Source organism: Haliotis rubra, unplaced genomic scaffold, assembly GCF_003918875.1.
Source record: "Haliotis rubra isolate DU_JTF1 unplaced genomic scaffold, ASM391887v1 Scf114, whole genome shotgun sequence".
Classification (NCBI taxonomy): Eukaryota; Metazoa; Mollusca; class Gastropoda; order Lepetellida; family Haliotidae; genus Haliotis; species Haliotis rubra.
In genome coordinates, this window is record NW_025765048.1 from 788,263 (window position 1) to 811,941 (window position 23,679).

At 39.1% G+C, this 23,679-nt stretch overlaps 1 protein-coding gene across 2 annotated transcripts in view; it reads right to left on the reverse strand.

Moving 5' to 3' along the window:
• LOC124252825 (nuclear hormone receptor HR96-like) overlaps positions 1–23,679 on the reverse strand; it is a 316,210-nt gene that overhangs the window by 230,576 nt on the left and 61,955 nt on the right. For both annotated transcript variants that reach the window (XM_046686516.1, XM_046686522.1), the window contains exon 2: positions 16,548–16,612. In XM_046686516.1, coding sequence (XP_046542472.1) covers positions 16,548–16,566 — 19 coding nt within the window. In that variant the 5' untranslated portion in view covers positions 16,567–16,612. The remainder of the gene's footprint in view (positions 1–16,547; positions 16,613–23,679) is intronic.

Here is a 23,679-nt window from a genome sequence, read left to right on the forward strand (position 1 = left end):
GTATCAGAGCACCTGTCGGTAACCCAACTAAACCAAGGTACCCACACTACCACCCACATCAAAACCATGCCCCATGCCCACCCCTGATCCAGCTGAGATGGTATTGCGGATGTCATATAACAACCCTCCTATCACAGAAATAACAACCTTAGAGGGCCATTATATATCCCTGCCCACTGCCCACTGACCACTGTTCTGCATATGCCTTTGTCCCCCTGCTCATCTCCCATCCCTCACTGGATAATACCATCCCCTCCCCTTCCGTGCTCGTCACCAAGAGGAGGGTCATGTGTCCACCTGTGACTCCCTCCCCATCACTACTTCATTCTGTCCAGGGGCGGTGGGGTAGTCTAGTGGTTAAAGCGGTTGCTTTTCACGCCGAAGACCCGGGTTCAATTCCCCACAATGTGTGAAACCAATTTCTGGTGTCCCCAGCCACGATATTCCTGGAATATTAGCATAAAACCATACTCACTCACTCACTCAATCAATTCTTTCTTTTCATAACAGTCATGTAATGTCCTTTATCCTGTCCCATACAGACCTATTCCTCTACGCATAGCACCATAACAGGGTCATGTAATGTCCTTTATCCTGTCCCATACAGACCTATTCCTCTACGCATAGCACCATAACAGGGTCATGTAATGTCCTTTATCCTGTCCAATACAGACCTATTCCTCTACACCATAACAGGATCATGTAATGTCCTTTATCCTGTCCCATACAGACCTATTCCTCTAGCATACAGCACCATAACAGGATCATGTAATGTCCTTTATCCTGTCCCATACAGACCTATTCCTCTACGCATAGCACCATAACAGGGTCATGTAATGTCCTTTATCCTGTCCCATACAGACCTATTCCTCTACGCATAGCACCATAACAGGGTCATGTAATGTCCTTTATCCTGTCCAATACAGACCTATTCCTCTACGCATAGCACCATAACAGGATCATGTAATGTCCTTTATCCTGTCCCATACAGACCTATTCCTCTAGGCACAGCACCATAACAGGATCATGTAATGTCCTCTATCCTGTCCCATACAGACCTATTCCTTAACAGGGTCATGTAATGTCCTTTTATCCTGTCCCATACAGACCTATTCCTTTAGGTACAGCACCATAACAGGATCATGTAACGTCCTTTATCCTGTCCCATACAGACCTATTCCTCTACGCATAGCACCATAACAGGATCATGTAATGTCCTTTATCCTGTCCCATACAGACCTATTCCTCTACGCATAGCACCATAACAGGGTCATGTAATGTCCTTTATCCTGTCCAATACAGACCTATTCCTCTAGGCACAGCACCATAACAGGATCATGTAATGTCCTCTATCCTGTCCCATACAGACCTATTCCTCTAAGCACAGCACTACAACAGGATCATGTAATGTCCTTTATCCTGTCCCATACAGACCTATTCCTTTAGGCACAGCACCTTAACAAGGTCATGTAATGTCCCTTAACAGCACTATAACAGGGTCATGTAATGTCCTTTATCCTTTCCTATACAGACCTATTCCTCTAGGCATAGCACCTTAACAGGGTCATGTAATGTCCTTTATCCTGTCCTATACAGGCCTATTCCTCTAGGCACAGCACCATAACAGGGTCATGTAATGTCCCTTATCATCCTGCCTCACAGACCCAGGGAACAGTATCATGAAGTCCTGTCCCCATCCTGTGCTGCCACTGAGATAGGAGGAGCGTTACTGTACCCCCCTCCCACAGCCCCTCTCCTCCAGCCACTCCCCCTTCTCCCCCAGGAATAGTAACATTAGAGTGTCATGTAATAGCCCTGGCAACCAGATAACAGAAAGAGGCTGGCCCCTCTGCCATTTCCTCTGATTTTATCTGCTTCTGGTGTGACTGTTTATATTCCTTTTATCTTTGTCTGTCTGCATTAATTCTTTCACATGGTTGCAATATTGTGGCACTAACCTAAATTCAGAATGTGTCGTGAATTAAAACTGAACTCATAAAACCTCATGCAAGAGAGATACATTTTCAGGCAAACCCCACAAACCCAATGCCATCTCACACTCACAAACGTACGCTTCAAAGTTCCAAGAGCCAACTCTAAACCAAGATCCAAGTGGGACTAACTTTAACATGCATATGCAAAAAACAAGAGGATGAAATCACCTGACGCAAAAATAATCAGCTTCCTGGTAAGAGCCTCTAAGCTTTCACCCTATGTCTATTTGGGAAGGCAAGTGGTTGGCGTGTTTGCTTTTCTTGAAGATAACCCAGATTTGAATCCTGATGTAGGTTAAATGCAAACATGGTGTGGCTTGGCCATCTTTGCAATATGAGACTTACACCAATCAGACTTGGCTACCTATAAAAACTGGGACATGTCACACAAGTGCAGCTAATCCATAAATGCCAACAAGGACAAGTTTTACCATAGCGGCTTGGACACCCTAGTTAACTGGGACAAGTTGTACCAGAGCGGCTTGGACACCCTAGTTAACTGGGACAAGTTTTACCAGAGCAGCTTGGACACCCTAGTTAACTGGGACAAGTTGTACCAGAGCAGCTTGGAAATTCTAGTTAACTGGGACAAGTTGTACCAGTGAGGCTTGGACACCATTGTTAACTGGGACAAGTTGTACCAGAGTGGCTTGGACACCATTGTTAACTGGGACAAGTTGTACCAGAGCAGCTTGGACACCATTGTTAACTGGGACAAGTTGTACCAGAGTGGCTTGGACACCATTGTTAACTGGGACAAGTTGTACCAGAGCAGCTTGGACACCATTGTTAACTGGGACTTGGACCATTGTTAGGGACAGCATTTGTTAACTGGGACAAGTTGTACCAGAGAGCAGCTTGGACACCATTGTTAACTGGGACAAGTTGTACCAGAGGTGGCTTGGACACCATTGTTAACTGGGACAGTGTTGTACCAGGACACCATAGTTAACTGAGAGGCTTGGACACCATTGTTAACTGGGACAAGTTGTACCAGAGTGGCTTGGACACCATTGTTAACTGGGACAAGTTGTACCAGAGTGGCTTGGACACCATTGTTAACTGGGACAAGTTGTACCAGAGAGGCTTGGACACCATTGTTAACTGGGACAAGTTGTACCAGAGTGGCTTGGACACCATTGTTAACTGGGACACCATTGTTAACTGGGACATGTTGTACCATAGAGGCTTGGACACCATAGTTAACTGGGACAAGTTGTACCAGAGCGGCTTGGACACCATAGTTAACTGGGACAAGTTGTACCAGAGTGGCTTGGACACCATTGTTAACTGGGACAAGTTGTACCAGAGAGGCTTGGACACCAGTGGTGTCTCACATAAGTGCAGTTTGGCAACCGTCACTGAAAACTTGGACACAACTCAACCAGTACAGGCACCTTAAGTAAATCATCAGTGCCCACAACAAGGAAGCTATAACCCTCTCTGTTCTTCTACACTCCAGGAGTTTAAAGAGTTTATATTTAGTAGACAGTTCCTCCATACATACCTTCTCAACAACCCACATTGATAAGGTGCCACAGACCAAGCTAAGATCAACACATCTACATTACAATACAAACTTTCATATTGATTACCAATGACTGAGCCAGAAGTCTCTCTCATCACATGACCAAGTCAGTCTCAATCTGGATGTTTTTACAGGTCACATGCTTTCATTTCAAAACAAAATACACTTGAACAAATTTGTCATTGACTTTTGCATTTTTGCAACTGTTATTTTGATGTAGACTATGTGACTTCCCTGCTGAGTTTCTTCTAATACTGTGGGCCTACTGTTAGTACCTACACCGAAACGTCGCACTCATTGCAATAAAGAAGTTGACTATCCATAGAACTTAGTTTTCCTTCATCTTCACAACTTCTAAAATTCCTCTCAAAGAACCTGACTGTCAGTGTTGGACTGATCGTGGAGTTAATGACTATACTCATTCTCAGCAGGTAAATAATGGTTCGTTTGTTGTAACGCTGCACTCATCAGTATTGGAGCTATATGGTCAGCAGGTAAATTATGTTTCGTTTGTTGTAACGCTGCACTCATCAGTATTGGAGCTATATGGTCAGCAGGTAAATTATGTTTCGTTTGTTGTAACGCTGCACTCATCAGTATTGGAGCTATATGGTCAGCAGGTAAATTATGTTTCGTTTGTTGTAACGCTGCACTCATCAGTATTGGAGCTATATGGTCAGCGCTGCACTCATCAGTATTGGAGCAGGTAAATTATGTTTCGTTTGTTGTGCACTCATCAGTATTGGACTATATGGTCAGCACTCATCAGTATTGGAGCTATATGGTCAGCAGGTAAATTATGTTTCGTTTGTTGTAACGCTGCACTCATCAGTATTGGAGCTATATGGTCAGTAGGTAAGTAGGGCAAGCCTGCATCTGAAGTGTTGGCAGACTATATATGCTGAATACCTATGTTAGTTTCTTACATAGTAGAATGTGTTAAGTGTGGGGTAACAATATAAGCATATACATCAAAGATAACACACAATATAGTGAACAAACACAACACAACAATACATACACAGCACACATACCATGCCCCATTCTCCATCCCCCCAAACAGAGACCCTCCCTCCACACCTCCCCCCTCCCAATCATGCCCCCAGCCTCCTCTGAGGATGGAATTTACTCACTTACTTACATAATCCATGTTAAGCAATGAAAGTTGCATCAAGGTGAAAATGAAAATTGATCCTTAAAAAAAGTTCAAAATAAATATTAATTCAATTTGCAACAAAAGTTTTCTTATTCATATTAATAATAACAAAATAACAATAAGCTCAACATGATGCCAACAAACTGATTGGTTTCTGAGTTGTGAGACATCTATTTGCAGTAACAATCAAGAGGTCGTCCAGTTCGATAACAAGGTGGACACAGGGTAGCTCAACTGGCCATCAACCATCTTTTGTATCACTCAGTCCACTAAGCCCTCCATTCATCCCGGCCCATCCTCTATTTGAACAAAGCCCTTCATTTTGACAATTGTGACCTGTAAATGGACACCCGGTTTTCTGTAAGATTCAAACTAGGTTATTGAAACCCCACTATTTGACAACAATGTGTGTTTAATGGACAATATACTGCTATTTTCCCAAAGACCTATATGGACAGTGCAGTTAAAGGAGTCAGCACCCTCTCTGCCTCAGGGAGCGCCCCCATAGGCTATTATTGGCCATCAGCCATATGGGTCATTATGAACTTAACATTATCACCTCTGCCATTTATCTTGATTAGCTACAGTTAAAGGGTTATATTTACCAGTAATAGGGCAATTACAGATTATTAGATTTTAACCTCTGATAATCTTGGACTGCAATCCCACTAAATCGGTTTCTATAGAAACATATAAGCCAGGTATGATAGTCCAGGTGAGAGGTGCTCTCATAGCAAAATGGGATTTCAATATGTCCCATGTATGACTTTGAGGTGTTTTGAGGGATATGACTTGGTTGTGGGACTCGGTAGTGGGATGGTTGTGTGACTTGGTTGTGGGACTCGGTAGTGGGATGGTTGTGTGACTTGGTTGTGAGACTCGGTAGTGGGATGGTTGTGTGACTTGGTTGTGGGACTCGGTTGTGGGACTCGGTTGTGGGATGGTTGTGTGACTTGGTTGTGGGACTCGGTAGTGGGATGGTTGTGTGACTTGGTTGTGGGACTCGGTAGTGGGATGGTTGTGTGACTTGGTTGTGTGACTTGGTTGTGGGACTCGGTAGTGGGATGGTTGTGTGACTTGGTTGTGGGACTCGGTAGTGGGATGGTTGTGGGACTTGGTTGTGTGACTTGGTTGTGGGACAGTTTTGTGACCTTTTTGTGTGACTTGGCTGTGTGATTTGGTTGTGATTTGGGGGTTGTGTGAATCATTTGTGTGACTTGGTTGTGTGACTTGATTGTGTAAGAGTGAGTGAGTGAATGAATGAGCATTGCTACTTTAAGCAATACTAAAGCAAGTGAGTGAGTGAGTGTGTGTTTAGTTTTACGCCACATTTAGCAATATTCCAGCAATATCATGGCAGGGGGACACCAGAAATGGGCTTCACACATTGTACCCATGTGGGGAATCGAACCTGGGTTTCGAGCGAACACTTTAACCACCTCTACCACTAGTTTAGTCTTGGATGCTGGGGACATGTTCTAACCTGAAATCCCAACACTAACACTGAAATAACCACAGCCAAGATTCAAACTAATTCAACTATATCCAACAGGTGAAAGTCACAGCATACACACATTTTATGGCATATTCACCTAACAATCTTCAATTATATACCGTTGGCAATGTTTTCAATGCACAAAGTGAAAAACTATATTTCATGCCGCAAAACAGAATCAGTATTACGCATGAATGTATGAATGTCTCTGGTGATAAACATCATTAATCTTTTTCAAAACATCAACGGAATTTTTTGATACATGATACAAAACATCAACGGAATTATATGATACATGATACAAAACATCAACGGAATTATATGATACATGATACAAAACATCAACGGAATTATATGATACATGATACAAAACATCAACGGAATTTTTTGATACATGATACAAAACATCAACGGAATTATATGATACATGATACAAAACTAAAGCATTTAAAACAAATGTTCCTGATTAACCACAGGACTGGAATCTGTTGATACATAACCAGCATAACCGTTAGCTTCGTTCCTCCATGTCCAGACACGACCTCAGGATTTATGTTAAACTGACACAAATGATAATCCTGTGGTGCAAGTTTTTCCTGTCAAAATCATACATTTTATATAAACCACTGGTCCTAAAGAAGCTGCTGACAAGTTTGATATCACAAACACTGTCTCTCCCTGCAAGTTCATAAAACCATTTACAGGTAAAGGAGGAACAATAACTATGGCTAATTGTTTATAAATTTATTTTTATCGATCTGATTGCTTCATATGTCACGAATGATATGCCAGTGTGAGGCAAAATTATGAGAATATCATAACTAATTTCTGAACAGAAAAAATATGATAGGTTGCAACTATGGGATACTTGTGTAACCGTGGTAACCATTTGACAACCTTAATAAAATTATGTTTTCTGCTATTAGTTATACTGTTCCTAATGTGAACTGATGACAGTGATTTTAAGAAAGAACAAAGTGCTAGCAAGAAAATATTATTTCCATTTTAAAAAACAAGCATATAACCAAATATGTTTTCACAAGCTGTCTGGTATGCCTCTCAGCCAGGAGACACCTGTAGATAGTAGTCTGTGCAGTTATTGATATATCAATGTCTTGTATAAAAACATCTGCATGAAAATTATTATCTCAAGAGCATAAATATTTCAAAGTTTGCCTGAGGTTTTAGTTTTACTGCAAAACAAACTGGATTTTATTTCTATTTTAATCTCCATCAGGTGTACCATAAAATATCTTGAAGATTTTGCATATTTTCACAGCTCTTTATATACAGAATAACATCCAATCTGAGCGTTACTAAACCTGCAAGGCTAAAATAATGTCAGCAAAGCATTCAATCACATTAACATAAAGTAACAAAATTTACATATTTTAAGACAAAAAAATTATATCTACAGAATTCAATTATTTTTACTTAAAAAAGTCAACATCCTTTGAAGTAAATATATTCAAAAGATCTGTGTCAATCATAAATCAGGTTCCCATAAGTATTCTAACAATAATTATTTTCAAAACATACTTTACATAAACTCTGAATTCACTGAAATAGGTCATCATATTTAAATTCTTTCTGTTAAAAAATGTATTAAAAAATGTATCAAATACAAAATACTGGTATATCTTGGACACAATTTAATGCTTGGATCTATATGGTAAGTAATGCTTATATCTGTAGGGTAAACAATGCTTGTATCTGTACAATAAGTAATGCTTATATCTGTAGGGTAAATAATGCTTGTATCTGTACAGTAAGTAATGCTTATATCTGTAGGGTAAACAATGCTTATATCTGTAGGGTAAACAATGCTTATATCTGCAGGGTAAATAATGCTTGTATCTGTACAATAAGTAATGCTTATATCTGTAGGGTAAATAATGCTTGTATCTGTACAGTAAGTAATGCTTATATCTGTAGGGTAAACAATGCTTATATCTGCAGGGTAAATAATGCTTGTATCTGTACAATAAGTAATGCTTATATCTGTAGGGTAAATAATGCTTGTATCTGTACAGTAAGTAATGCTTATATCTGTAGGGTAAACAATGCTTATATCTGCAGGGTAAATAATGCTTGTATCTGTACAGTAAGCAATGCTTATATCTGTAGGGTAAACAATGCTTGTATCTGTACAATAAGCAATGCTTGTATCTGTAGGGTAAACAACGTTTGTATCTGTACAATAAGTAATGCTTATATCTGTAGGGTAAACAATGCTTATATCTGCAGGGTAAATAATGCTTGTATCTGTACAATAAGCAATGCTTGTATCTGTAGGGTAAACAACGTTTGTATCTGTACAATAAGTAATGCTTGTATCTGTAGGGTAAATAATGCTTGTATCTGTAGGTTAAGTACATGAAATAGGTTTAGTGAAAAAACTGCAACCAAGTACACAGACCTATGTAAGCCTTCAAGATATCTCCTCAGTTCAGGGGTCACAGTGCCTGTGTACCTCAGTTTCAATGGCATGATAAGTTCGTGGCAGGCATTCTTGTTTAGGTGTCAGAGTCTCACCCTTTTGACAACACCACCCACCCCTGATCACAAACTATATTTATTTATTTTGGACATCAATCAAAACTTTCAAATCTCCATTTTGGTTCAAATTTCAAATCTCTCCCTCACGCTGGCATATCATTTTCAGAACCATATATGTCTCAAGACTCTGTCACTCAGCCTTAACCCTCAGTCCTGCATGACAACACCTCCCCTACTCCACCCTTTATTATGCCCCACCCACTCCACCTATCAAAACAAGCACCCCTCACCCCTTGCACCCTATGCATGGCCCTCTTCACAAGACCCTCCCCCCCTCCTATCTTTCCACTTCTCAAATGCCTGTACCCCTAACGAACCTGACCCCCACCCTTCTGCTGATAATCCCTACAACCAAATGCCCCAGGCCAGCCCCCATCTCCAGGCAGCATGGCACTATCCAAGAATGCTGATACCACACTGGGTTATATTACATAGGGCTTTGTGGCTACCTGATTAAGACATATTAAACCGCTAAAAATATCTTTGACATATCTGTGATCTTCAAAATGAAACTCAGGAGGCTGTTTGCTATGGTCATTTGAAGATATGATTCAATTAATAGATGCACTCCTGACAGGGCTGGAACCTGGGTTTATCTTCCACAGGGTCACCAGTCTCCTGATGCCCTGATTGATACTTGACTCCTTGACTCCTCTGTCAAACCATTGCTGGCAAACCATCGCTGGCTTATACCCTGCACAACACTGTCCCACCTTCACCTTTAGGGGACCATCTCTGTGATCAATGCTCAGTCCTTGAGGATGAAGAACACTTCTTTATGTCTTGTAGTAAACATTCAGATGTAAGACTATCCTTATATAATTCCCTTTCAAAGCCTTACCATCACAGAAAATTTAGCCTCTTGTTTACAAATAATGTACCAGACAGCACAGAAATAATTTGCTTCCATACATTCAACTTCAAACAAGTCTAGAAATTTGTATTAGTACATGTATTGTTACTCTGATGCATTATATATCATGTTTACGTAGTACTGATTCATTATATATCATGTTTACGTAGTACTGATTCATTATATATCATGTTTACGTAGTACTGATTCATTATACATCATGTTTACGTAGTACTGATTCATTATATATCATGTTTACGTAGTACTGATTCATTATATATCATGTTTTACGTAGTAATTGATTCATTATATATCATGTACGTGAGTAATTGATTCATTATATATCATGTTTATTCATTATATGATTCATTATATATCATGTTTACGTAGTACTGATTCATTATATATCATGTTTACGTAGTACTGATTCATTATATATCATGTTTACGTAGTACTGATTCATTATATATCATGTTTACGTAGTACTGATTCATTATATATCATGTTTACGTAGTACTGATTCATTATATATCATGTTTACGTAGTACACTGATTCATATATATCATGTTTACGTAGTATATAGAATAGTGTCACTCTTTCTACAAGGAACATTTGCCCAGTAAAATATCTTGTATCACATTACAACCAGTCCACCAGAATTATAAAAAAGAAAGACATCTTCACATCTGATACAGTATTTAATAACAAGGGAAGAAGTAGATGGTCATGTAATTAGTTAAGTGTTTTGTGGTTGTAGTTGTCAGGTTATTAGGTTGAGGTCAGCAGCCTGCTGTTTCAGTGTCCTGGTGCACTGTAGAAGCTGAACAAAACAAGTTAAGGATCTTGAATACTTTAGTGGATATTTGTACCTGCTGTGTTCATATTGGTAGTTTAGGCCAGACCAGTTATATTTCTTGTTTTACGGATGATATTTTTTCAATAATAATAAATAAATAAAAACTAATTTTCCCCACTCAAAAAATAAAATCCTAATGTTTGATAATGTGATATAAGTGACATACTATTATAGTATTCATTATTGTAGTGCTGCACTCAGGATCAAACATGATACTGAGAAACCTGTAACAGATGTTTCCAAGAAAGCCCATACAAGTCTAGAATATGTCCAAGATCTAGATTTCCACAGTTTCAGGAAGAAAGTCTCTGGGCTCCTTTTCATTATATTGTGTGATTATGATTTAGAAACTGTTTTTTACTGTAAAATATGTTCATTTCAGAGACTAGATGTCAGTCTAATTCAGATTCCTTAGTGAGCAAATAAGTTCAGTTTTATGCCACTTCGAACAGCATTCCTGCAATTTCCAAGCATGTCAGCTAATTTTTAGAGGAAATCTAAAATCAAATTTAATAAAGTATACACTGTCTGGTTACAAAAAGTGATCATTGCATATCTGGACTTCTGTTTCCAATTTATATATTATTTTCTAAGCTTATTTCAATTTGTTTACCTTAAATTCATTAAATTTGCGTGTGAACTTATCAGCAGTGCACAGCTGACCATTATTTACCATAACCGCAGTTGGATTACCCATACTGACACGATGAAACAAATTGTAGTTGACAAAGAATGGATACATTTATCATAAATGTCATACTCAGGCTCATTAAAGTCATATTTGTTGCAGTTTGACTGTGTTATGTCAACATACGTTTTTACGACCCCAAGTGCTGGAGCCTCGATGGTGACTGTCTAATATTGTACCACACATTAAAAACATATCAGCCTACAGTCATGAGCTAGGTGCTAGGCATATCATGTGTCTTTATTGAAATCTGCAACTGAAATATCACAATATTTGAATATAATATTCTGAAAACAAACCAAAACAGTAGTTTAAAATATATTTTGTCCCATCACTGTATCACATTTGTTTGATGCTATTTATAAGATATGTTTTAACTGAATCACTGGTTGATTAGGAGGAAACATGCACAGCTGATTGCTGTTTCCAGCTTAGTTTATGACACAATACACATGGAATCCCCTATTTCTGCAAATGAAACAATGTCTAGCAGAACAGGAGAAATAGATGTTCTCTACTCATGTTCTATATCAAAATTTCATATTTTATTGGCAAAGTTCACTCAATTCACTGAAAGGGTAAATGCAGTCATTTGTTTTCTCATATTGCCATGATTTTGCTGGAATATTGCTAAAAATGGCTTAAACTAAAAACACTCACTCACTCACTCAAAATATTATTATTCGAAAATGCATTGTCTCCAGAGGGGTGTCTGCATTATACTCTACAGAGTGCTTGACTACTAATAATGCCCCCAATTTACAGAGTACCCATCTTTACATAGAGTACCCATCTATACTGCATGCAATAACAGTTCCCACTTTACAGCCCAGTTCCCAATTTACAGAGTACCCATCTATACTGCATGCAATAACAGTTCCCAATTTACAGAGTACCCATCTATACTGCATGCAATAAATTTAGTTCCCAATTTACAGAGTTCCCACTACAGAGTACCCATCTATACTGCATGCAATAACAGTTCCCAATTTACAGAGTACCCATCTATACTGCATGCAATAACAGTTCCCAATTTACAGAGTACCCATCTATACTGCATGCAATAACAGTTCCCAATTTACAGAGTACCCATCTATACTGCATGCAATAACAGTTCCCAATTTACAGAGTACCCATCTATAGCACAATAACAGTACCCATGTTTACACAGCACCCCACTATACTGTACAATATTGATAACATTATTTACTGCAGAAAACATTTCCTTTATTTGGTCTTATACAGCAACTGACCTCCCACCATACACCTCGAGGATGGGAGAATGATATCCCTATATATTCTTTCCAACAATGTTATCCTGACATCTAAGCCATGTAGACAATGGCAATAAACAGATATATGTGGGGAACATGCACATGTGTGCCGTTCCCACCTGTGGCAATAGTGTCCTCACATTTCATCTCCTGTCTGCAGTATCAGATACACAAATGATGTTACTTGCTGCATATTGCACTGATCACAACACACAAGAAACATAAAAATCTTCTCCCACAGCAATGGTCTCTCACAAAGTCAGAACCAAACTGTTTTCTCTTCCTCATGTCTGTTACTAGAAAGCTTCAGCTTCAAATAAAGTAATGCTGTTTTCTGTGAATCCTTTTCAACTTAAAGATAGTTGCTTGTTTCCATCAATATTTTCAGAGACTGTCTACATGTGAAGTAAATCACTGAAAGAAGCGCTGTTAAGGAGTATAGAAGCTACAACCCTGTAAGGAGATTCCCGGCACCAGCAGGTGCCCCTGGGTGTCCTCTGTCCTGCTGGCAGAGATCACCACTTGAAGCATGACCTCTACCCATGGTACAGAATACCTGGTGCTAATTGACTGCTTAACACAGAATATATCACCCTTCAACACGTAGCTGGTGAATACATTTTAAACGATTCACCAGAAGCTCAATGGGGCTAACTTATTTATCATATCTGTTTGCCTAGACATGGATAGTGTAGTGGTTAAAGTGTCCACCTACCTTGCCATTATACCTGGGTCTAATCCCACCATATTCTTATTTCATTGTTTAGTTAACTGTCAACACCTTGCTTGTATCAGGTCTTTGGATAGTATTTTGAAGTAGTTCCCATTTTTGTCAACTTCTATATCATAAGCAACTAAGAGCTTCAACATATATCCTACACCTTTATCATGACCCTCATGTTGATGTTACACTGGCCAGACCAACAATCCCTGGATGCTTACATCCTTGGACAATCTAAATGAAGGTGACACCCACTAAGCCCCATTTAGAACCAGTCTCCAGCAACCCATGTCTGTTGTCATCGGAGACTGATGGGATCGGGTAGAGGCTGACATGGATATGAGTGGCTGATATGTCAGTGTATGCTACTGGTGTGAATCAATACTCATCATGTCAATCACTGGATCGTCTGGCTCATGTTCCATTAATTACAGAGCTGGAATATTGCTGATTTTAAACATCAAACACATGATCATCGACGTATAATTTCCTTAAGTTGCATTTAGAAGCTGGTATGATGAAGTGGAACACTTTTTATGGATAGACAGCTTCTTTGTTGCAGTAGTAGTTGCGACGTTTCGGTGTAGATCCTAACACCGTTATCAAGCAAATGATACACAACAATTGCACAAGGAGACATATATACATGGCGGGTATTGGTTTATACACTAGAAGAGGTTGATGTACGGTGTGTTGACATGAGACTTGTTGTCTCCAATCACAACAAGTCTCATGTCAACACACCGAAACGTCGCAACTACTACTGCAACAAAGAAGTTGTCTATCCATAAAAGTGTTTGACTTCATGATCATTGATTTGAACTTTTACTGGGAGAAACTGATAAAACAGACTGCATGAAAACTGATGCATCAGATGGGATCCTGACAACAAATACTATCAAATATTTCCTGCCATGTGATACCATTGAAAGAAGCTTATCAAACAAGAGAGTACATCACTACAAAGAATGATGTCTTTTATCCTTCAGTGCCACAATCAGTATGAAGAGGATATGAGACAGCGACAACCAGCCACAAAGAATTAATGTCATAAATCTCAAGCCTTACACTTCCAGTCTACCAGCCCTGATTAATGGCTTCAATACTTCAATGTAATTACCTGAGGCAGAGTTTCTGTCACAGACGAAGGAATCACCAACCACCTAGTGGTCACCATTTGACATTACCTTGGGAGGAATGGGGGAACACTCTGTGCCTCTGCGTGCCCCTCTCTCTCTCTCATTGCTTAGCTTAAGATTTTCCTTCAAACATGAATCTGTTCCCACAAAAAGATGGAATAAACATTTGTCCGTAGCTTAAAATAACAAAAAACTTCAATGGACATATCGAATGTTCTTTAAATTATTTGTAGTGTCAGGCCCAAAGAATTGTATGGCGCCAACTTTCAGAGAAAAATTGACTCACAAATATTCTGTCTAAAGCAAAAATCACAGAATCCGTAGAATCTGGTTGGTCCCACAGAGTCTGCCATGAGGACAAGATAAAGTATATATAGGAGAAGGTAATCCCTACACTACAGGCACCTTGTAATTTCATTCATCATACACGACACTACTTCCTCCACTAACAAAGGCCATAAGATTAATGGCAGAAAAACTCCATCTGACACATTCTATATATCTTCAAAGAACAATATTCAGCTTTTAGTTTACATTCATGGCAAGCAATGGCTACAGAAAAATATTCCCAGTAGGAAAGATGCCATTTATATAATGAAATGTACATAACAGTCTTGTAAGCAATGCGAAAGTTGACACTTTGCTTATAAAAATTACAAATGTACAAAGTGGGAATTTCTGATGAGGCACTCACTCACTTATTACTAAATGGATACAAATGAAATAATCTATCACAGTTAGACAACATGAAAATATTCAAAGATAAAATTAAATTGGACTCGCATAGATATTTATTTCATCTCATTCAAGGACATACGACATCTGAATTATCTGCTCTTTAAGTAACTCTTCATTCAAAAGGACGAAAAGGATGAGGCGTCAGTGACAGTTCAACACACACAAGTGCACGAGATTAAATACTTTCTTTAGCAATGTCTCTATCATGACTAATGGAACCATCGGTCAATGCCAGGCCACCATCTGACAAAAAAAGCACAAAGGTCAAGCATTATCATTGATTAAGTGCTCCATTTCACATTTGTACTTTCCTGCTATCATGTTCACAACCATCGTTCTTTTTATTCACTAAACACATTTATTGGCCCACTGCAGAAGCGCTGCCGCCTAATAGTGTGAGTACTTCATAAAACCGACCATGCTGGAACCCAACATTTCTGGTTCGTTTCATTCCATGAAAATGTCACTATTTTCCTGACATCTTTTTACTTGCTGTGAGCTTTCCACAATTATATTATCAATCAAGGGAAACAGCATTTGCAATTTAGCAATAAAGAAAAACATTTGTTATGATAAGATGGCACCAAGTCATGTTGAAGGAAGGTCTGTTTCCAGTTACCAGTGACGTTTATGTCCCTACCAATTTGCAAGGTCATCAAACCAAAAGGACAACCTGAGAAATACTCTAACATCAAAGACTTTCTTTATCACCTTGAACAGGAATCAAACAGGAAAAGAAAGTTTTTAAAAAAGCAAGGCGACTACATTATCCCAGTCTTAGAATAATTCTATTTAGAAGCGCACCAGAACAGCCATCAGAATTAATGGTAGTGTTCAATTTGTTGTCATTTCATTCAAGTCTGGAATTTTCCAGTTGATCTCAGCTGTTCAAAGAATCACATCTGACCCAGACAATGGAGTGGTTGATAGCATGAGCATCTGCTGTTGGTGTACGATCAGTACAGCCAACCAATCACCAAGCCTCATCACCGAAGCCAATCTAATCACCCTCTTACAATGAGCAACATGGTGCTCGGGAAAAATACTAATCCAGGTTGTTTGCAACAATTGGTGTCGCCTGCCGTGATATTGCTGGAATATTGCTAAAAGCGGCGTAATACTACACTCACTCACTCATTCCTGGCGATAATGTAAGAAGGATGGGTAGAGTCTGGATGCATCTCCATCTTCCCTGCCAACTTCCACTAAATCAGTTGCTCATTTTCCACATCGAGGTGTTTACAAATGACACAATATGACTTAAGACAACAGCATTTTTAGTAATCTTGATACACAACAAAAATCTTTAGTAGATCATCACCATCTTAATTTTCCCAATTATCACAAAATAACAAAAAAATATTTGCAGGTAAATACAACATATATCTATAATATGACCTTGGAGGTGACCCTGACCTTAGGGTTTTGTAGTGATGTCCTGTTGTCGTAAGTCCCCTCAATACTAATAGTAATAATTACTAGAGTGTCTGTCAGCATCATCATTTCTTAACACAAACATTTGCTAATACATGAAAAGTAACTTACCTTGGGGGCTGCGATTCATCCTTACATTGGTGATGAGAATTTATATGACTTCGAGTGCGCTTTCCCTGGAAAACAAAAAGTGAGACAATAAGAGTTGACCTATCTGCAAATGAAAGACATAAACACACATATGAGCTGCATCAAGGCGGGATATACGACGTCGTAACACCCAGGTAATGTCATGACACCTGGCTGGCGGTGAACGCACCGAGATCGGCACGTATGCCTCCTGGCGTGCTCCATTATGCTATAATCCGTAACAAACATTGTTTAAAACTGAATATTAAATAGGACTGCCATCTAAGAAATCTTTGGGTAGCACTCTCAAATTCTGAAAACATAGAGCTCACCTGGATATGAAGTTAAATATGTCATTAAGAACAGACTCTAGAAATTCAGATAAAAGATTTTCTGCAGAAATACAGAGGACTTAGAAACAAAAAAGGATGATGTTACCGTAAGGAGGAGCATACACACTAAAGTTCAATTAAACTAAACTTTAGTGAAAAAAATTAGGTCATGGTCAAAACAAGGTCAAGTTTAAAATATTTTGAAATTAGTGTCATAGTCCAGAAAAAAAGACACATATTTTCTTACAATGAACATTGTATATAAATGAAAGAGGAAATATTATTTGCAGAATGTTTCAGCTTCATTTGTTCAGTGATTTCTGAGGAAAAGTTGATGACATACAACAGACAACACCTGATGAACGCCACACATCGGACAGATGAGACAAATAAGCCACAACATCACACAGTCAGATAAGCCACAACATCACACAGTCAGATAAGCCAAAGTGCCGACTCGTGATATTCCAGCCTTGAAAGTGAACTTTGCAACATTATAAAACAGAATTGTTTACAACTTTCAATGTATTGCAATGTGAAAAGAAATGGTATCCATATAATTTCTTCAGAGTCATGATGCCAAGTGTTACTATAGATGTTATTCAACACTGCAGGCAGCAGTATTTCAGTTCAATCCTAGCAGCTTATTAACAATACAGTCTGGTACAGGCAACCTGGAGAATGGAAACATGGGCAAGGGAAGACATCAGCCAATCACAGAGCGTGATTTAGTTCAATGCAGCCATATGTTGGCAGCCTGGGATGTATTAAGTCTGTCCACAGACAATCTAGGGATGGATAATATGAACAACATTAATTAACAAGTACATTCAAGCCAACCACCCAATCCTCTAAATCAACTCTTATGACAAGCATAGGTTCCTACCTAAAATCCCCATCAGGTTAACCATGTAAAAGGATATTATAGCAGAAGGAATTGTAATTATTACATACAGATTCAGTTACGTCCCAGTTCTTGTAAATGGATACACTAAGCCTGTAACAAAAACATATTGATATGTCAAGGTCAAGTGGCATCTTAGCTGAGCCAAACAATGTGAGGTCATGTTGACCTAAATGACAAGCCAGTGTTTAAATGCTTACTCTTGTGACAATCTGTGTGACAACATAGAAAACATTCAACTTGCAAAAAAGTATAGCAGAATCGACACAAAAAGAGGGAGTGAGTGAGTTTAGATTTACACCGCACTCAGCAATATTCCAGCTATATGGCAGTTGTCTGTAAATAATCAACTCTGGATCAGACAATCCAGTGATCAACCACAAACAGTGAGTGAGTTTGGTTTTACGCCGTGTGAGTTTGGTTTTACGCCGCTTTTAGCAATATTCCAGCAATATCGTGGCAGGGGACACCAGAAATGAGCTTCACACATTGTACCCATGTGGGTAATTGAACCCGGGTCTTCGGCATGACGAGCCAACGCTTTAACCACTAGGCTACCCCACCGCCACGACCACAAACAGAATAACTGAGATTAACTATAGGCAACCAGTGATGGCCTCTGCCTTCAGAAATATCTTCGCAGCAAGCTGTTTACAAGAGCATCATGACAATGAGGTTGTGTAGAACTGACTGCTCCTCCTCTGGCCTGCTTGTCATACCAGTGAGTGAGTGAGTTGGTCAGGTTTCACTCCAACATTCTATCACAATCACAGCATCAAAGAATAGCGTTGTCTTCTATGTGGAATCAAACTTGTGTGACGGATGCTTAACCTTACCCCTTTGTCACACGATGTCACAGCCTGTCAGAATGGTTTGCCTGGTCCAGACTCAAGAACCGGCCCCCCCAAATACAGCTGTAACATTGCTGGCACAACATTAAATATCTCTCAAAATATTATTTCATGAATTTTAAAATCAAGTCTTGACACACACTGCATCAAGTTTCATTTCAACTTCATTCCTACATGATGAATACTAATGCCTATCTTTTAAATCAATTTAAGCTGCAACCCAAACCATACGTTTAAAAACATTTTAAAGAATAAAGCTGCAAATCACCCCAAATCGACTCTCTTGAGTTAATGCAGTTAAATCACACCTAGGCCAACAATGCAAGACAACTCTAAATGTATACATTACTTACTTCAAATATAAACCTGCACAGACAGGGGAAAACATGTGGTAGAGTCAATATCCGGTACTTCTTGACGACTTCACACATTCAAGAGCCAGAAACATTTTCCCCATCTCGTCAGACAATCATCTGGAGAGGGCTGTGGGGGTCGACTTTCTCATTCTCTCTTCGATGGAAGTCAAACTCTTTCAGGCCAGCGCCATTAATCATTCCGTCTAAACACCAAAACCCTCCCTCCAATTACTGAAAATATTGCAGTGATACACATTTTTTCTATTTTTAAGAAGATTTTAAGACTGTATTAAACCACAAATTGCCCTTCAGTTTGGCTTAGATGCTGTCCATGACAGAAATGACAAAGTTTTAAAACTATTGTAACTTGGGTCCTATTCGTTGCCAATTTTCTTCAAGGAAATCTACCAAGCTTGTCTGTTTTGATTTCTTCAATATTTTTTTGTTCAGATTAGGAGTCAAGATTCATCAAAGCTCAGAACAAAAGCCTAATGAAGTGACAGCATTACTCCTGGGAATGGGGCTGCAGGGATTTGTGGAACGCATAATGTTGCTTACTGAATGCATGAAATAAAAGTCTGGTAGTTCGGAACAATTCTTGGGCTCCAAAACAACCTCTGAAATAGCTCATTTTGATCTAGCTTATCATTCATATTTAGAATTGACAAAATATTCCCATTCATATAACAATCAAGTTGTCAAAAAACATTCAAGCTACCATATCAGATGTGAGTGTGCAGGAATTTGGACCATATTCCCCTGCGAATCATTTACTGTGATATAACTGTCATAACTCCTACAGTTTAACAAGGAAATTATTCAATATGATAAATCTACCATCATCTTACAGGGCGCTTTTGTTATAAGTAGTAGTGATCACTTCAAAGGCAGCTGTGATCACATGAAATGTGCTGTGATAACTTTATTGTGAGATATGACCACAAAACAGGGAGTCTGTGATCGTTGTATAAGGAGCTGTGATCATTGTATAAGGAGCTGTGATAACTATATGGGGAGATTTGATCATTTTATAGGGAGCTGTGATCACTGTGTGTTGTGATAACTTTATGGGGAGATTTGATCACTATAAACAGGTTTGATCACTACATAGGGAGGTGTGATCACTGTGTGTTGTGATAACTTTATAGGGAGATTTGATCACTATAAACTTTATCAGGAGGTGTGATCACTATAAACTTTATAGGTTTGATCACTACATAGGGAGGTGTGATCACTGTGTGTTGTGATAACTTTATAGGGAGATTTGATCACTATAAACAGGTTTGATCACTACATAGGGAGGTGTGATCACTGTGTGTTGTGATAACTTTATAGGGAGATTTGATCACTATAAACAGGTTTGATCACTACATAGGGAGGTGTGATCACTGTGTGTGCGTTGTGATAACTTTATGGGGAGATTTGATCACTATAAACAGGTTTGATCACTACATAGGGAGGTGTGATCACTGTGTGTTGTGATAAGTTTATAGGGAGATTTGATCACCTTAAAGGGAGATTTGATCACTTTTTAAGGAGCTGTGATCACTGCTTAGTGTGCTGTGATAACTTTATAAGGAGCTGTAATCACTTTATAAGGAGATTTGATCACTGAATAGGGAGCTGTGATCGTTGTATAAGGAGCTGTGATAACTATATGGGGAGATTTGATCACTTTATAGGGAGCTGTGACCACTTTATAAGGAGATTTGATCACTGAATAGGGAGCTGTGACCACTGTATTTGGGAAGTGTGATTTTTTAGTAGGGTTTCAAAGGATTCAAATCTTTCCCTCGATTATATCAGGTGAAAAGGCCTGTGCTCAAACAGACAAAAACGCATTTTGATAACACAATTACCTTCTGTATTAGAGTTCAGCGTGTAGGCTTACTTAACTTCCTTTTTTTGCATATAAAGCAAATAACAATTAAGTTACATAAATTCTAAATAAATCCACCTGTGTGTTAGAATTTAATTATCGTAACTTTCAGCTGACCCATTTACAGCTTACAGGGCAATGACTCACATGAACATTATATGTCTCAGACGACTATACTGCTTGATAAAAATGAATCCAATTTAAAAGATACATGCTCTATGTTTTGTAACAATATGAATTGTTTTTATAGCATTAATCAACTGAAATCTATTTGCAACAATTTAACGAGAAATAGCCTGTAAAAATAAGATGATGGCAGAAGAGAAGAAATACTATCAATGCTATTATATACACCAGTATAGACCAGTTCTATAAAATGACGGGTTTCTGTCAAGATATTCAATATCAATATTGAAATTAACAAAGTATGTGAATTAGAGTTACCTCCCCCTAGTGAGTACTCACGTCGTCAACAACAGAGTCATGTTTTGCTGACACTCACCCAGCCCTGAGTACTCAAGCACTCACTGAAGCCCTACTGAAGTCTGATCATTTCTTAGGCAACTGTTATCACTTTATCAGAGAGGTCATTTTCATATTCTGTTGACCACTTTGAAGAACCACTTTGTATCTGTCATGTCTGTACACAAGTTCCACGCATGCTACAAATTTTAAAAAATCATATTATCTGTAACCTACCCTTAATCCCCTTAATACCTCACAGCAACCAGCCAAAGACCAAGTCACATCATCTTCCCCTCTACCATCTCGGGTAAACTCACAGTACACATCCACACCTCACTCTGGGCAATCAGAAGCCCTAATTTCCCAATCTGCAGGTGTCCGGTGAAGCTCCTCATGGTGGTTGTGACACGACATCATCACACATTCCTTCTGGCCACCAACCAGGCAATATCTCACCCGAGGTCTTCCTGATGGAATGGTCATCTAGAGCAAAGTGACCAATACCACCTTTAGGTCTCATTGACAGCAATGATGTGACAAAGTGTCCATAAGGTTTTGACCAATGACCTGGTTTCATGATGAATTGCACTAATTACTGACCAATCAGATTAACTATTCACATATTGGTCAGTGTTCAGTGACAGTGTGTCCAGCTCGGGCCATCACTGGTCACTTAGTCATGGTGTTCTAGTTCAAGGTGGTCGCCCACAGAAAAACCCAGCCACCTGATGATCTGTGTGCCATCATGAAGAGTTACTGAAGATCACTGATTCCCCAATACTGATGTTCCCAGCTGCCAGATGGCTGGGTTATGTCTTGGTGCCAAACTCAGGATTGAATAAAGGCAGAAAAAAGCATAACTCTGTGTTGAACATTCATTGAGAGAATGACAATGCACGTAGACACTGTACAAGTCACATGACCGTGCATCTCGATGCTATCTGAACACAATCTTTACTGCACATGTCATCTGTCTGCATTTGCTTCAAAGAAGACAAAACACACTGAGGAATGTGTATATAACTTGCTGCCATATTTCTCACCCACAGCGATTGTTGGATGTAATAAGTTGTGTCATAAAGAAAACTTGCTGGTTTAAACAGGCTTCAATACATCAAGTACACCACCAAAAGGCTGCTGACTTGTTAAGATGGTGTTCAGTACAGCTCTTCACACTTTCAGACTTTTACAGAAAATCAGAAGTTTATTAAAAACAGCATCAGCTCAAATATGATGTACATGAGATGTTGTCTCCTGCTTGTACACTCAACATGGCATGCAGCAATTAGTGTTTTAGTACTTTTATACACTACACAAGAGTAAGTAAACTGCCTTTACACAAAATCATTCAAACCAGTGGTTAACAGCATGAGCATAAGTTAATGTTGCCATGGTGATACACCAGCTGCCAAGCCACACTGCAACCATCAGTGCCCAAACTTGTCTGCTCTATGACAAGCTCAAGGAACATTGATCAAACAGGCTTTCAGAAGAAGATACTTCTGAGTCAATTCTATTCTAATCCAATCCAGTGGACATGGGTGGCTCACATTCAATTCAATTCCATCTTCTCTAAGATACGTGAAGGGCATACCTACAAAAGTGATATGACATAATCCACCACAATCAATCTATTACATTTACCAACTGCATATAACATGGGCACCAATTCCCAACTTCATGTTTTTGTTGTAAGACATGTTAGATTATAGATATCCATTTACAAGTTATAATTAAAATAATTTCTGAAAATTTTACCAGTTTTCTGAAGTCAGAGAACTATTACCAGAGGCTGATTTCTACTGTCCAATCAGTCTGTCTGGGATACCATCAACACTATAACAAATGAGAAGACTGGGACTCGGAATTCAAAGCTACATTATAAAACCTATCAATTTTCAATGGCTATCATGTATAAAATGGTCCTATCCACATGCCACCTGCTTGGTATCATCACAGGCATTGAGAAATGGTCCTTGACCACCACACAACATAGGAGTTGCCACCTGGCATTGAGCAAGGTGAGTTGCCACCATCAAGTATAGGGCATTGAGCAGGCATTGGAGCAAGGTTGGCAAGGCGCTGACTGACCACCACACAACAGAGTGTCTATAGGAGTTGCCAGCATCAAGTAGGCATTGAGCAAGGTAGGCAAGGCGCTGACTGACCACCACACAACAGAGTGTCTATAGGAGTTGCCAGCATCAAGTAGGCATTGAGCAAGGTTGGCAAGCTGCTGACTGACCAGCAGAATGATGAATTGGTCAGTGGTCAAGTACTGCAAGGTGATGACTGACCAGTGATGGCTGAGTGCAAGCACCTGCTAC